The sequence below is a fragment of the Poecilia latipinna genome, unplaced genomic scaffold (assembly GCF_001443285.1).
Source record: "Poecilia latipinna isolate Pla-1442-1.1 unplaced genomic scaffold, P_latipinna-1.0 Scaffold351, whole genome shotgun sequence".
Classification (NCBI taxonomy): Eukaryota; Metazoa; Chordata; class Actinopteri; order Cyprinodontiformes; family Poeciliidae; genus Poecilia; species Poecilia latipinna.
The window spans coordinates 127068-142579 of NW_015112967.1; the positions used below are offsets into that span (position 1 = coordinate 127068).

The 15512-nt window shown below is 39.6% G+C and overlaps 2 protein-coding genes across 6 annotated transcripts in view; both read right to left on the bottom strand.

Moving 5' to 3' along the window:
- Positions 1-6699, bottom strand: part of LOC106949557 (serine/threonine-protein kinase 38) — a 37226-nt gene extending 30527 nt beyond the window's left edge. For 3 of the 4 annotated variants that reach the window (XM_015035893.1, XM_015035894.1, XM_015035892.1), the window contains exons 1-7: positions 6594-6699; positions 4650-4787; positions 2618-2669; positions 2144-2266; positions 1700-1783; positions 1497-1620; positions 931-1085 (exon numbers count right to left, since the gene is read on the bottom strand). In XM_015035893.1, coding sequence (XP_014891379.1) covers positions 931-1085; positions 1497-1620; positions 1700-1783; positions 2144-2266; positions 2618-2669; positions 4650-4787; positions 6594-6643 — 726 coding nt within the window. In that variant the 5' untranslated portion in view covers positions 6644-6699. Of the gene's footprint in view, positions 1-930; positions 1086-1496; positions 1621-1699; positions 1784-2143; positions 2267-2617; positions 2670-4649; positions 4788-6211; positions 6279-6593 lie in introns of those variants that run through there. The other variant, XM_015035895.1, reaches the window with a different exon arrangement.
- Positions 6700-9054: 2355 nt separating this feature from the next.
- The window catches only part of dennd2da (DENN/MADD domain containing 2Da), a 39394-nt gene continuing 32936 nt past the window's right edge, over positions 9055-15512 (bottom strand). For both annotated transcript variants that reach the window (XM_015035897.1, XM_015035898.1), the window contains 9 exons: positions 15340-15409; positions 15170-15247; positions 14872-15012; positions 12441-12589; positions 11083-11254; positions 10491-10541; positions 10312-10393; positions 9974-10237; positions 9055-9404 (listed from right to left, as the gene is read on the bottom strand). In XM_015035897.1, the coding sequence (XP_014891383.1) occupies positions 9340-9404; positions 9974-10237; positions 10312-10393; positions 10491-10541; positions 11083-11254; positions 12441-12589; positions 14872-15012; positions 15170-15247; positions 15340-15409 (1072 nt within the window). In that variant the 3' untranslated portion in view covers positions 9055-9339. The remainder of the gene's footprint in view (positions 9405-9973; positions 10238-10311; positions 10394-10490; positions 10542-11082; positions 11255-12440; positions 12590-14871; positions 15013-15169; positions 15248-15339; positions 15410-15512) is intronic.

Here is a 15512-nt window from a genome sequence, read left to right on the forward strand (position 1 = left end):
CAAGCTGGATTAACTTGAATGAAGAACGGATTTAAACACAGCAGACGGTGTGCATCTGTGTAATGGGACTTCTGTCATATCCTAAAACTCCAACCGACTTGGAGTTAAGTCGCCCCCTCATCTGGTTCAAATCTAACAAAATTGGTGTCAAATGTTTGTGCCAAAATTTGTACAGCATCATTTTTTGTTTGTGCCGCCATCTTTTCAAAGATATTAATAAATGTATCCAGAGGTCATGAAAGCCCTCTCCATCTTCCTCAAGTCAGACAAAACTGGCGTGAGTCAACCCGATTACGTTTGTGCAGTAAAAATTTTCGTTTGCTTTGAAGATATCAGTGAAAGTTTAAAAGTCAAAAGGTCAACCAGTTCCCCCACATTACACAAGTCTAACAAAACTGGTGTCAAACATTTGTGCAGCAAAGATTTTCCTTAGTGCCGCCATCATTTTTAAGATATTAATAAAAACGTAATACGAGTGCTTATTGGAATGTTTTGAGTTGCTTGCCATTCTCACTTCAACAGATGAAAATAAAGCAATATGTGAAAATGTGGGCTTGTCATTTAGTTGCATAATAATTTTGCACAATAATAGTTGCCCAATAATCATGCACTCCATCATTCTCCAAAAGAAGCCAAAACCTCACTTTTGTTTCCTTCGTGTGTGTGAGGCTTATTGACATCTGGATTAACCAACAGCATTGAAGTTGGAAATTAATAAAAAATAATCCTCAAAAATAAGACTTTGTTAATAATTGTGCAAAGTGCATGTCTGCAATATACCCAAAGCAGAAAGACATCAACACTGTATATTAATTTGTTAATTGCAACAGTCACTCATATAATCGCATTTTGCACGTTTTCCTAGAGATATGGCCGTTCCTTATGCCTGTATACAGAAATGCTTGTAGATAAAGGTCGGACTGGACTCACTCTGGCGTCCAGCAGCAAGTTGTCAGGTTTGATGTCTCTGTGGATGAAGCTCAACTGGTGGATGGAGTCGATGGCCAGCACCGTCTCGGCAATGTAGAACTGAGTGGCTTCCTCTGACAGAGTGTCCATCTTCATCAACAGAGTCATCATGTCTCCTGCAGCAGACAGGAGGATGTGGACGTATTCAGTTACGTCTCTTCTTCCCCTCAACAAGTTGAAACACCAAACTTTGCACCGAAAATGCAGAAGCTATTTTTTTCTATGAATGAAATAATTTTTTTTTAACTAAACATTTATTTAAAAATGTACACTTCTATGCAGGATCCATCAGTCGTCAAGAGGACAGGAGTAAGGACAATCACTTGGAACGTTTAGTCCCATATTCTCGATGCGTTTATTATCCCTTACTTGAGCTGATGACGGTCTTCCCGTCCATTAATGTTTCTGTTATTGATTACAGTGAAAACTCCTTAACTATGTTCGGAACTACATTTAGCACCGTTCAATACCGAGCATTACTTTTGAGTTGCCATTCCTTTGTTCTAACAATCTCCACAAAGTTGTACCTCCAGGGAGAAACTCCATGATGAGGTAGAGGTTCATCTTGTCCTGGAAACTGTAGAACATTTTCACCACCCACAGGCTGTCTGCTTCCACCAGAATGTCCCGCTCAGCACGGATGTGGCCCACCTGCAGGCAGCCAATGCTTCAGGTAAACCCAATTCGTGCAAAGGAGCGTACCTGCGTGTGTGTGCGCGTGTGTGTATACCTGTTCTTTCTCCAACATGTCAGCTTTACGGAGTATCTTCATGGCGTAGACGTGACCCGTGTCTTTTTTCTGCACCAGGCGAACCTGCAGACAGAACAACACAAATGATGAACTGAAACAATTTTGTGAAAACAAAATGTCCCGTCTTTAAGAGACAGTCTGTTACAGACAACAAGATCTCAAGAATGAGTTGCTCAGCATGTTGATGATGGATCACAGCAACTTTGCTGGTGTAACAAGCAGTGAATGTTTGACATGCAGACAGGACAGCGCCTATAGAGCCTGAGGCCCGTCCACACCGACTCCCTCCCAGGGCGCAGCTGCTAAATACTGATCAGAAAGGGTGTATTCCATTCTTACTCATGTTTTTTTGCTGGTCTTTTAACACATTTCATTCTAGAATCTTTGTCAAAATCTACATTCACTTAAGAAGTAAAAATGTACCTCTCCAAATGCTCCTCTGCCAATCACCTTCAGGGACTCGAAGTCCTCCAGTCCCAGCCGAGTGCGTTTTAAACGCAGGAACTCTGTTTCCTTCCGGGCATGCTCAGAACGCCGGATACGTTTCTGAAAAACGAGCATTTTCAGAATGAGTTGTGTTCAAACAATTGCTGGCATGCGTGATGCACAGACACTGGAATTATTAATGATAAAAACTTTATTTGTAATTGTCCAAAGCAGCATAAATTAAATAACCCTTTAGGAATTGAAACACATAAGCGCACCAACACGAAAACATTCCTACCACTATGATCTTAGAACATTTAGAAGAACTTTGGTCAAAGTTACCCACCGTCTACTTTAGATGAAACTTCAATGCCTGTCCTATCAGGGATTCATACTCGGATAGTAATAACTGTATATTTACAGCTTAAAGACCAACTGTGCATTCATCTGAGTTGTTTTGTAGAACCTCACCTCTTCATCAGCCAGCCCCTCCTGGTCCATCACCTTCTCCAGCTTCTGCTGTCTGTAGAGATCAAGTTTATTTGTATAGTACATTTCAGCGAAAAGGTAAGTGCTTTACACCATAAAAGCACAAGACTAAAGAGTCACAAAAACAACACACAGTCATCGACTGAGAAACCAGAGACAAACATAACTGGGGATGCAGAACAGACCAGAACCAGGAGACCTGAGAGGTCTGGAAGGTTGAAACAACAGCAGATCTTTAATGTGTTCTGATGTTGAGCCTTTCAGTGATTTAAAAAACTCACAATAATATTTTAAAGTGTTCTAGCAGTAACAGTGTTTGATGCATGTTATTTTGCTGTAATCTGTGGGGAAATAAATCGAGCACATTTAATTCTAGCAGAAACAGCGTTTGGTTTCGTTATTGCCGCCGATCTCCTTCGACCCTGATTTAAAATTTCATAAAACAAAAGTCTTTTCCCTGAGCTACTGGCACCAGGAAGATTTACACCAGGAAGATAGATGTGCTCCATCTTCCTGGTTTTAGTGAAAACGTGAACAGCAGCGCTGTGGATCAGGTGCACCCGTCTGATTTTTTTTTTTTTTTTTAGACAGATATTTGAAGACACTGTTGCAGTAATAGATGCATCTAAAGAAACCCATGAGTGAGTTTCTCTAAATCTCCCTGAGACATCAGTCCTCTAATCCTGGAAATGTTCTTCAGGTGACAGAAGACCGACTTTGTAAACATCTTTATGTGGCTCTCGAGGTTCACTTCTGATTTCAGATTTCGGGCCTGATCACTAGTTTCCAGCTGTGATAACTGAATCTGTGTGCAGACGCTACATTGTTCCTCTTCAGGCAAAAAAATAACTTCAGTTTTGTTCTTCCTCAGTCTTTGTATGGGTGTTTATGTGGGTGTTATTGAACACTTTGTGTTATTCCCAGACCTACAATTAAAGGTCTGGGAATACTCAGACCTGCTCTCAGGTCCAGCTCTGATGTCACGACTGACACGAAATCTTCTTCAGGCTTAAGTTCTGATAAAGCACAAATTCATTCATCTTCATGCCAGCTCTTGGGTGTAGCTCTGAACTTTGACCGAATCATTGCATCACGTTGATTCTTTCCATTTTCAGATTTGGGATCGTTCACTTGTTTTGAGTTATTAGTTGTAATAATTGAAATACGCTATGACAGTTGGCCAAACGTCAATATTTTTTAGCTAGCACATAATTTTATTTTATTTTTTTATGAATGTTGTTTTTAGCAGAAGTCAAAGCCGTTTGCCTCCAGTGGAAACATGTGCAGCACTGACATGCACAGCCTGCACATGCCGGTCATGTTCAGCCCCGGTCATTGATCTGGTTTAGAAACTCATTTGAGCAAACATGCTGTATGAAGAATCTGATTGGATACCAACTGATCTGGATTGTAAAAGCGGTGGACAGAGTTATGAAATCACAAAGTAGTTCAAGTTAAGCAATGAAAAGCAGAGGATTGGGAAGCTCTGTGTCAATTCTAGGTGGTTTGGCAGCAAAACAAGCCCACAGCATCAGCCCTCCAACATTAAGCATTAAAACATTTTACTTGTTACAATGGCTATACACACAGTTTCTGAGTTTTTCACTTAGTGTGGAAAAGATAAAACAATAAAACAAATTATTAAAGTACATTTTTAGAGCACCTTTCAACCCTCTTAATGCAGCATCACTGGTTAGTTCACTGAATATCTACATTTTGCAACAAAAAAAAAGTCCTTGCATGTATTGCAGAAATAAAAGCCTGAAGGGATGATGAGCAGTGTACTCTGTGACGCAACCTGCCACAACAGGAAGCAGCCCTGCCCTTACTTCATCATGACATAGCCCACATCCTGATGAAGCATGTTCCTGGTTTAAGCTTAAAAAAACAAAACAAAAAGCATCTCTATGTTTTAGTTTAACTTAAGATGGGTTTTAATAGAAATTGTTTACATGTCAGATTTTCCTGTAACACATGAGCGTCATGTGCAGAGCTGAAACATTCCGAGTCTCACCTCATCTCCCTCTCCTCATGCTGAGCAATGAGGTTACTGTAGAAGTTCTCCAGGGTCACTTTGGCCATGGTGACCCGTTCCTTGGTGTGGTTACTCATCGAAGAGCACGAGCTCTGGCCAGTCATCGCCATACTTCGTCTGGGAACATACAAACGTTCAAGTGAGGAGAACAATGGAGACCAGCTGTCTTCACAATCAGAGCTTTCATTTTACAATTATTATACAGGCTAACAAGATTTTTTTTTAAACTGTACATTGAAATAAATGAGTTGATACATCCATCAGTTATATTTACTATACTGAGTTTATTTGAATCCTATTTAAGTCCTAAAAATACCAGGACAACAGAGATGCAACCAGTGCTGACATCCCAAGTGCAATTTGGAATATTTAGTTAACCTAAAAATCATGTTTGGACTGTGGAAAGAAGGCAGAGAACCCAGAATGCACAGGGAGAATATGCAAACTCCATGAAGAAACCCCAGGCAGGGACTCAAGCCCAGGACCGCACTGCCTTGATGAGCACTGCGATAATACCACACAAGTTTTATACCCATTTTTACTTTTCTTGATTCCATATTTTAGGATGCAGCCGTAATAATTTTGGTAGGACACAGTGGCTCCGAGACGCCTTGAACTACTCCACTTTTAATACCATAACAAAGGAAGACAGTAGAGGTCAGTAGGTTTGTTTCTCTGGATAAATGAAATAGTAGCATAACACCAAACCTGCAGAGGAGAAGCATTTAGCAACAAATTGTTGGGAAATGCAGAAAGGTTCCAATCAGGGACAGCTAACCCAAATGGTTTGAGATAAGCTGAAAGAAATCCACCTATATGATCTGATATGAGCTTTCAGAACTATTAAATGTTTTTAACAATTTTGGGAATAATTTTAAGCAGATGCTGGAAAGGAAGCTAGGATCTCAAACAGAGCAACAAAGGTACAGATAACTCTGCATTAAATCAGACATTTTGACACAAATGTTAAAAGAAGGGGAAGAGGAAAAAAGCTGGTTACAGAGTCAGAGATTAAACAAAGATGTTACACAAAAATGAGGAAATCTTTCTGTGCAACACCTGCTGGTAGCTCCATCCCAGAGAGATAAGACGGTTTCACATGCAAATACAGAAACAAAGTGGTAAAATGCAGAAAGTCAATACACCAAATTAGTGGCTTCTTAAGCACTTACAGAAATTAAAACTATCAAATATACCCAGCTTCCTTTACAGGAAATACAAACTTATTTTTTGACTTTATTGGAAGCTGCCCGACTTCTTGAAAGAAAACTAAAACCAAGCCAAGTCCCAGCTCGATGATAAACTAGAGGAGGAAGCCGGGCTGCTTTATGGAAACAATAAAACTGAGCCAGCCACTGAGCCACAACACGGAGCTAGTTTCGGTAGCAACGGACCAAAAACACTTCTCCACCAAGTTCTTAAACGTGAATTAGGTAGCAGTTCAAATCACCATTTGACGCCCTTTAGCACCCTTAATCATATTCAGAGACAACAAATGTACATTTTCACCAACTTCCAGGTTCAGAAACCACTGTCTTTACCTGCTAACATCAGTTTAGCTAGCTAGTTAGCTTCTAAAGTTCCTGGCTTTAAAGTTCACAGCAGGCGCAATGATGATTCCGGAAAGGCAATTCAAAATAAAACCAACATGCAAGGACTTCAACCTGCTTTCCCAATTTAGACCTTTATTTTGACAAGTCTCCAAGGGAAGCTCTGCATTTATTTCGGTTAACTGCAAAAGTTAAAGTTCTCTGAGCAAACAGCTAAGTGAAAGTTAGCAGATAAACGTTAGCTACGCAGTAGCACACCTTGGAAAACAGACAACTTTTATTTTATTCGACAGTGAACTACTTTAAAAGTTCATCACGCTAACTCAGGGCGCCTTCCTCTTGTTTCTCCATGGTCGGGTCTTTGTTCGCTTACCTTGATCGAAGGTGCGGTATCTGCGCTCTCTCTCTTGTTCTACTGATCATGAGGGCGGCGATCGCCCGGTCTTTGAACTCAGTAAGACACCTAGCGGCTCCAACCCGCCCTTTCATACGATTAAAGACACGTTAACGCTGACTTGTTAGGGGAACCTCTGCTGTTTCCTGTTGGGGCGATCGAAATGAATGTAGGTTATGTAACAGGAGACCGATGTCGTTGTCCTCAACAGCCTTTAAATATTTTGTTTTACAATACCCAAATATGCTCAGGAATGTCAGCACTTAGGTGTGAGCACATTTTTTGTGAGGCAATGATGCCTGGACAATTGTCAACTATATGTTTGGGGGCAAAAAAATCTTGAAATTCTAAAAAAAAAAAAAAAGAAAAAGAAAAAAAAAAAGTAGAAGGATGAACTGCAAAAAATTGGAGCAAAGTTATTTTCCTGATGAATCCTTCTTAGATATCACAAAATAACTTCTACACTGAAGAGAAGATGAGTATGAAAGCCTGTTTCCGCCAATCTGTTAAAAAATTAAATAAATTATTTCAAAATAATGAGATAGTATCTCAAAAATAATGAGATGGTATATCAAAAAATAATGAGATACTATCTCAAAATGAGCTAATTATTTATTTATTTATTTTAACAGAGTTGTGGAAACGGGCTTCCATAGGTGAGAGCTATAAATCTGAGTTAAGTTATGCAATCCATATTGCCGTTTTACAAATTACATTAAATTTGGGAGGTAAAATTGTACATTCACACAATATTTCAACTGCAAAATGTAAATCTCTACTTTAATTATTTTATCTGGAAGTAGTTCACTTGATAGCTATGTGGGGCTTATAATGTAATGTTTAATTGTCTAACAATCTGTATAAGGAAATGCATTTATAATAAAAATGATAATCATTCATTACATTGATTTGTTCTTTCTTTATCGTTCTTCCACCACTAAAAGAGGCAGAAGGACTAGTTGGAAGATGTGTTACTGTAAGTGTGGATGCATTGTCTGAATTTCAAGTTTTGTTACTTTGTTGCACAGAAAATCCCAGTTTAAAATCAAGATTAAGTAGAATAAATTTTATAAAGCAAATGCCTGTCAGAAGAAGCTCTACACACAAATGTTGCTCCAACTAAGTTTATAATTACAGTCTTCCTAAAACAGGTCAAATAATTTGAGAGTGTGAGGTAAGATTAATGTTCTAGCAATAGAGTTAACATACATTATCTGAGTTCATAGCTAAGCTTAATCTCATGATTTACATCAATAGTTGTCAGAATTTAATATACCGGCTTGGGAAATAAACCTTTCAAATAGCTGTTAATATCACTGATGCTGACTTTGTACACATACACACACACACACACACACACACGCACACGCACACACACACACACACACGCGCACACACTTTGTTGTGAAGGCCTCACAAAGTGTCTAAGCAACCAAGAAACTGTAAACTAAAAGATTGGAAGTCAAAATATCTGCGCACCACTAGAGGGCGCATGTGTATCAGGGATGATGAGCGTTTGCGCAGTGGAGCTGCACAAACCATCAAAAAATTGCCTTATTGATCTCCAGCAGTCATAAGCAAACAATCAAAAACACAACACACACACACACACACACGCACACATACACATCTAAGGGCCATTGCAGTTCAATTCAATTCAAAAATACCTCACTGATTCCAAAGGGAAACTAAATGTTGTTGCAGCTCATATCAATCTAATGTTTTTCGAAGAGCTGTTGCAGATGGTGATGGCTGTGGGCTGGATGGATCTCCTGTAACAGTTTGTTTACAGAAAATTTGAAGAAGCCTCTGACTGAAGACAATGTTTTTGTTTGTTTTTTATATAAAGAGGATGTTCCGGGTTGTCCGTAGTTTTCTTGATTTTATATGAAAAAAAATAAATAAATTGGAGGGACCAATTAAGCTAGCAGTCATATTTTTGGACTGTGGAAGGAAATCGTAGTACCTTGGGAGAACCTACACTTGCAAAGGGAGAACATCCAAACTTCATGCAGAAAGACTCCAGGACGGGACTGCCAAAGACGCAACAGTCCTGCCAACTGCTTCACGGTGACGTCCATGACCCAACATGTAGCTATATGCTTACATAAACTGTAAAATAGATTCATAAAATTTTACTATCTTGTATAATAATAATTTAAAAATCGAACTTAACAGTTTTAATGAAAGGCAACCTTCCCATTTTCCTACTTTTTTATTGAATAAAAGGGTCCAGATGACCGAACCTACAACAGTCTTCCTCTCTCGGGCGCTTACTGACAGTTTTGCATCAGACAAAATTCTGCAATATGTCAACTCATACACATCAAAAAAGTCAGTTGTTGGATGAAATTCGAGACTCTGCTCAGCGAGGCAGAAAACATGAGCTGCTTTCTTTAACTGTACTCTTCAAGCCTTAAAATCACAGCAGGAAGATCCATGGACTTAAACTAATCTTTACTGGAAATGATTTTCCTGTTCATCAGCACCGCCATGGAGGCCACAGGCTGAGAACACCTCTCCCATACACCAGTGTTTGACACTGTGAGTAGCAGCAACACAGTCATACAGTAATTCACACTTTGGAACATAATTATTTAAAAGCAAACTTAAAAATAATTACAAAAAAACACAGTGCAATATTCACATCTTTTCCTATGAAGGTCTTGAAATATTTATATATCTATACATATTTATATCCACACCCAGAGTCCCAAAGTGTCAGCTAGTGTTTCTTCGTTTTCTCGTTTTTCTTCTTCTGATATTCAGTGATCTTTCTGTGGAATATACCTGCAAGAGCAAATGACAAAGTTTCAGTTAAGCGAAGCAGAAATACAATCATTAAAATGTATGATATAATCATTAAAATGTATGATATTTAAAGCAAGCCACTGTGTTTCTGAAGTAAAAGATCTCCCTTTCCTGTTAGCTCTGTCTGACAGCAATTAACTAGAACTCCACTGAAATGCGATACAAGCTGAATTATCAGCGACTCACAACATACTAAACCAGCTAATCTCAGCCAAACACTTAGATTGACAAGTTCACCAAAATATGAGTTTATTAAAACTAGATCCTCAGCTTAATGACTTATGCAGATATATCCTTCAATTTAGTCATCAATAACTTGAAACAGCTATATCCTTAGAAATAACTGATAAAGTGTGCAGGTTAAGGTGCAAGATACTGATAGTGGTGCAGAAAACACTGCTGGTTCAAGAGATGAACCCTTTTTTTTTTACAAATTCCTCCTTTGTTTTGCTCATTCAAAGTGAGGAAAAGGAGAGCTTAATGTGTGGCTGTCGTCCTTTAAGATGGACCTGTGATGAAGTAAGGCGGCCCGGATGCTCCGCTCTCACCTTGCTGCTGTCCTGACGGCTGCTGCTGCTCCAGCTCCTGAACGAACAGGTCAAACATCTGCGTCTGGATGAACTTCTTGACAAAGTGTCGAGTCGTCTTGGACTCGATGGCCTTGTAGAAGCGTCTTTTCTCAAACACGCCAGGACCTTCTTTTGAGTACTTGACGTAGGAGCTGTAATGGCCGACTGTTCTGACAAAGAAATGGAGGAAGGCTTCAGACACCACCCGGTTCACCTCCTCCACCTTCTTCGCCTCCTCTACATCTGAAAGACAAGAAGAGAAAAGGGATGTAGGGATCTTCCACGCCGACGCTCCTGTTTGACTTGAGTCCACTCACCTGAAACCTTTCTCCTCTGACTCAAAGCGTCCAGTATTTCTGCCTGGAGCTTCGGGGGAAGGATCGAATCCTCATCACCAATCTGCACAGGAAGATTTCGCTAAATGCAGGAACTTAACAGTTTCCATAAACTACAAATTAAGTTAAAGCAAAAATACTGCAGTTACTGTAGCACTTACAGTCACCAGAAAAGTCTTCTCCTTATTCTTCGACAGGTCAACCAGCAGTAGCTGTCACAACACGAAAGTTAAAGCTTTGAGTAACTTAGATTGAGGAATCTGGATGATATCATCACATACATATATATACATATATCAGTCTCTGTCATCTACTCACATCATTTTTTCAAATCTGTTTCCTGCCGTTCTTTTGTGATTTTTATAAGATTTTTGTTCTTTAGTTTTTTTCATTAAATATTCAATATAACTCAACGTTTAAAGCTTGCTGCGTTTTGGGTCCATCTACAAACTCACATCATGATAATCAATCCTGAACGTTTTCCTTCATCTACTGGAGTCAATAACTAACCCTTAGCAAGGCAATAATATTGTTATTAAACAATAAATGAGACTGAAAATATTTTGGCTATTGTTTCCTTATTAACTAGATGGCGGCCTGACTTGGTCATTTTGATCTAATTAATTATAAACATAATTCATAATTCAGCAGTTGTTCATAGCCAAACCAAACCGTGAGTTTGCACAACACTTTGTTCAGTGAGCTACAAAAACACATTAAGGTTGGAAGATGTGATAAACAAAGCGGACTCACATCACTCTGGTCGGTGATCTGGTCCAGCAGGCGCTTCTGAACCCCCAGCAGGTAGGGGGTGGGCGCCATCACCACGTCGATCAGGATTTCTGGAACGATGGAGATGAAGGTGTGCTGCCAGGTGAAAGGATAAAGGAGGGCTGCTACTGCATGAAGGACCTGAGATAATGTGCTGCAGACAGACAGACAGACAGACAGAAATCTTCATCAACAAATCTGATGGCACATCATATTGCATTAATGTATGCATCTACAGAAGAAGAGTCAAAATGAAACACACACAGATGAAGCAGAGCTAGATTTTCTAGTTTGCCATGATTGTTTTCACACACATTTAATGGGGCAGTGTTATGTATTTTCCTGCCACATAGACTCCTTTTTTAGCACAGTCAAGTAACTATGTTACCGTCAGTTATGAAATTCAAACGTGACTCAAAATAAATTTGACTTTGTAATTTAGCGCCTTGAAATTGGTGTCTCATTAAAAATGTTGGCTCTTTCTCAAACTCCACCTACAGGAAGTCAGCGGTCCTCGCACAACATGGCTCCTCTAAGAACGTTTTCACCAGCGTGAAGTAGCTCCTATAATGAGCTCAGAAGTTCCAGTTGCTAATTGCTGCTGGCTAGTCTGAAGGAGCTGAGAGTGAGGAGGACTGCTCTGTCAGAAACTTGTAAACTGCAGGAGCTGCGTCTCGAAGGAGGTGCTTGGTCCACTATTTCACAGCTGAATGGTTGTGATGGAAATTAAGGGATTTTTTTCAAACATGCACAAAATAATAAAGACAACACTCCAGGTATGTTTTCCATTAGGGACTAATACTATAACATGATGTAAAGCTTTCAAAAAAAAGTCAATTTCACATTATAACGATTCTTTAATATTTTTATTAAAAAAATTTCATGACCTCAAGAAGTTTTATGCTTGAAAAAGTTTTGTCTGAATATGTTAAAATTGCTCCAATTCAATGTCATGAGGAATTATTTTATTTCCAATGATAATTATGAGCATTTTGTGTTTGTCACGAGTCGAAACAATGTTTTTTCTAAAGAAAAAAAACCCAACAAACTCCTCTGATTGGTTCACCTCGTGACAGCTCCTCTCCCATAATAAGAGCACAATGATGAGATCTAAGCTGCGCCTAATTCTGTATCATATTTGTAATATTGATGTTTTATTTATACACCCTATCATTTAGTGCGGCATATCATTGCTACAATTCCTTCCAGAGAGTTCACCTCTCAGTGAGATGAGCCCAGAAAAACTCCAAAGGGAGAAAAGGAGGAGACATCCTGGTTGGGGTCCATCTGTCCTCATAAATACCAAACCCTGAAATAGTTTAGTGTGTGAGTTCATTTACCCGAGTTCTTCTGCAATGAAAATGATCCGTCTCTCGAGAACGGCAGCAGCAAACACCTGCAGCACCTCCTCGTTTGTCAGGCAGTCAAACAGAGTGCAGAAGTTGACGTGTTCCAGCCAAGAATCCAACGGTCGGGTCAAGTGTATGATCTGTGGGAGACAACGCTGCAGTCATTATGTAACTCACCACAGGTCAGACTCAATATGTCTGGATGAAATCATCACATTTGGACAGTATTACATCGAGGTTGTCACACACTCCAAATGATTTATTTATTTCTTTTGTATTTATGATTTATTACCTATCTCTGGTATTCAATCAGGAACTGTTGCTGGGTAAGTTAGACGACTTAATGAAAACTAGGGGTGTCCCTACAACCTTCTCAGTTCCAACTAGGTTATGGACACTGGCCAAACATTGTACTCCATATAAAACTCACTGGCCCATTTCAGGTGTGGTCTTTTTAAATTGAAGAATCTTTATTATTATCTTTGAACATTTTGAAATGATAATAATGCATCGTTTGAAACATGACACAACACAACAGGAAGTTATGCTAAAACCTTTTGTTTTTGCATTTTGTTGACCCTTCTGGCCCACCGTATGAACCAACCAACCATCAATTTGTATCAGCTGTTGTGGAAACCTACCTATAAATAAGCTGTAATTTCCAAAAGTAACATTTTTTGGGGGGTAGAGCAACAAAACCAGCCCCAGGAGCCCCTATTCTTCTAAATTTGGTCTTGAGTCTTGTCTTTTGGAGTTGATTCGACCTGCTGTTGTTTAGTTAGGAGACAATGCTAACAATAAAAGTCTAATGCAATATTCATTTAACCCTCCAATATTAGCGTGGCAAACGTCCCGGTCGGACAGCAGGGAAGCGGACAGGTTATCTAGTCAGTCTGTCAGTTTTCCAAAACCACACAAGAAAAAAAAAAAAAAACCATAACGCTCACACACCTGCCAGACCGAGTGAAAAACTGGTGCCGTCCAAATGACTATATCTCTTAAGACCACAGGATGGTTGAAATGTTAGAAAGTTTTGAATTTCAGCTAGATAGCAAAAATATACCCTTAAGATGTTTCTGCTTTGTGTAGCTGTTTGGCTCTCAAATAGATTTTTTTCTGATACTTCCTTAAATGCTGTTTTCCACATGTAAGATAATGATTCCTGATAACTCCTTCACATAACCATCACAAAGACGACACAATGTCTCTCATCTCTTCATTCCAATATATATTATATTGACTCTTTTATAATTGTATGCTTTGTTATATGTTTTGGGGGGAGGGTTAGTAGATACTTGGACCTCAGAATTCAACAACATATTAGCAGCACAATAGAAGAAAGTCAGGGAAGCATATGTGTGTGTGTGTCCTCCTTTCGAGGGGGTTGGTCACAGAAAGGAACACAATCGATGGCCAGCATCAGTAAATACTTGAAATGGCTGTGAGCTGTTGAAACATGGTATATGACCTGATTCAGACAAGGGTTAAGCTTTTGATCAGGAGCTTCTTGGGTAACTCAGGACAGGTTCAGACAGATCTCCATGTGGACCCACCTGCCTGGAAGATCTTATATCCAAGTCGCAGTGTTATCAGGCTTGAAATGAAAATTGTTCTGCAGAATTTTAACATAAAAACAATCTGCTTTTTTTAATCTCTATCTGTTTTGCTCCGTGTTTTCCATGTTTGGAACTAAATCTGCTTCCTTCAAGATGTCTGGACTGGTTAAACATAAATGTTACAGTAGGAGTTCCTGCATACACTAAATATTTTAGGTATGTTGATTTCCATGACATTCCGGCTGTATTGACATACCAGAATTACAACCAAGGTTCTGTTGTTGTGGATTTTTTTCAACACTTAAGTTTAAACATTTTAAAACGTTTTAAACCTACTGAGTTTAGAGCACAACGCTGACATTATTTACTGTAGGAATCGGGATTTGATATCAGCAAATATTTAAAGATCAGGTCAGGGCGGTGACGATGCTAACTTTCAGTTTCTCTTCCAGTTTGACTTGGTTTCCAAGATGCCTGATCATGTGGCAGTTCAGCCTCATCTGACACGTGGATGTTGTTTCCGGATCTCGGCCATAACTTTGACAGAACAATGTTATCGCAAACTGATAACAGCAGAGCCTGCTGTTTGGAATTCTCCTTAGTTTTCCCCTAAAACGACTGAGGACATCCTTTTCTGGCTGAGTAAGCAAGACGGAAGTGAGCTGGTCAACACATGAGCTACTGGTTTTATGTTGAAAACTTCAACTCCATGTGAGCTGTTCTGATTCAGCCACTGTCCTGCAGAGTCGTGACGGGAGTACAAGAAGAGAAACAGATCTTAGACATTTTCACCAGGAGAGGTGAAGTGCTGAGTTCACAGAGGGTGGGGGAAGGGGTGTTTTTTTTCTTTTTTTTTTTTTTCTGACCTCGGTGCCCGACTCAGGAATGAAGCTCTTAATCTCCACTGTTTGTCCTGGAGCCGGGAATGAAGCCTCTCTCAGCTTCTGCATGAATGGGTAGATCAAGGCCATGGAGATCTGCCGCCGCTTCTCCACTTCATCGAATATCTGCGCACGAGATGTTGTCACATGCCACGGTTACATACTTTATGTACTGTTGCTAGGATCCTGTTTGTGTTTGTTACTCCCACACAAGTTGCCAGGATCCGATACAATAAGACTCCAGCTATGAAGGCTCTTCCTTCCGCGGCGTGTTGCACCGTACCTTGGAGAAGAGGCCGAAGCATGCCAGCGAACTGATGATGCAGAAAGCCTCTGGAGGTCGAGCTCCTTTTCCTCCTGGCTGAAAATCGGAAAAAAATTAAAGCGTAAACGTTTTGAACTGGCATTGGAAGTATTTTCAAAGAGTCTGAAGAATTTAATCCTCAAACTCACCAGTAATCTTCTGCAGTATCCGTTCCGTCTACTGCCATCGATCTCAGTCAGAACAAAGGAGAAGGTCTCACTGCATGTTAACAAAACGAAAAGCAAAAAAAAAAAAAAAATGGAGTTGTTGTAAAAAGAAAAAAAATTAAAAAAGGGAAAGCCAGAAGCGTTGCACTCACCTG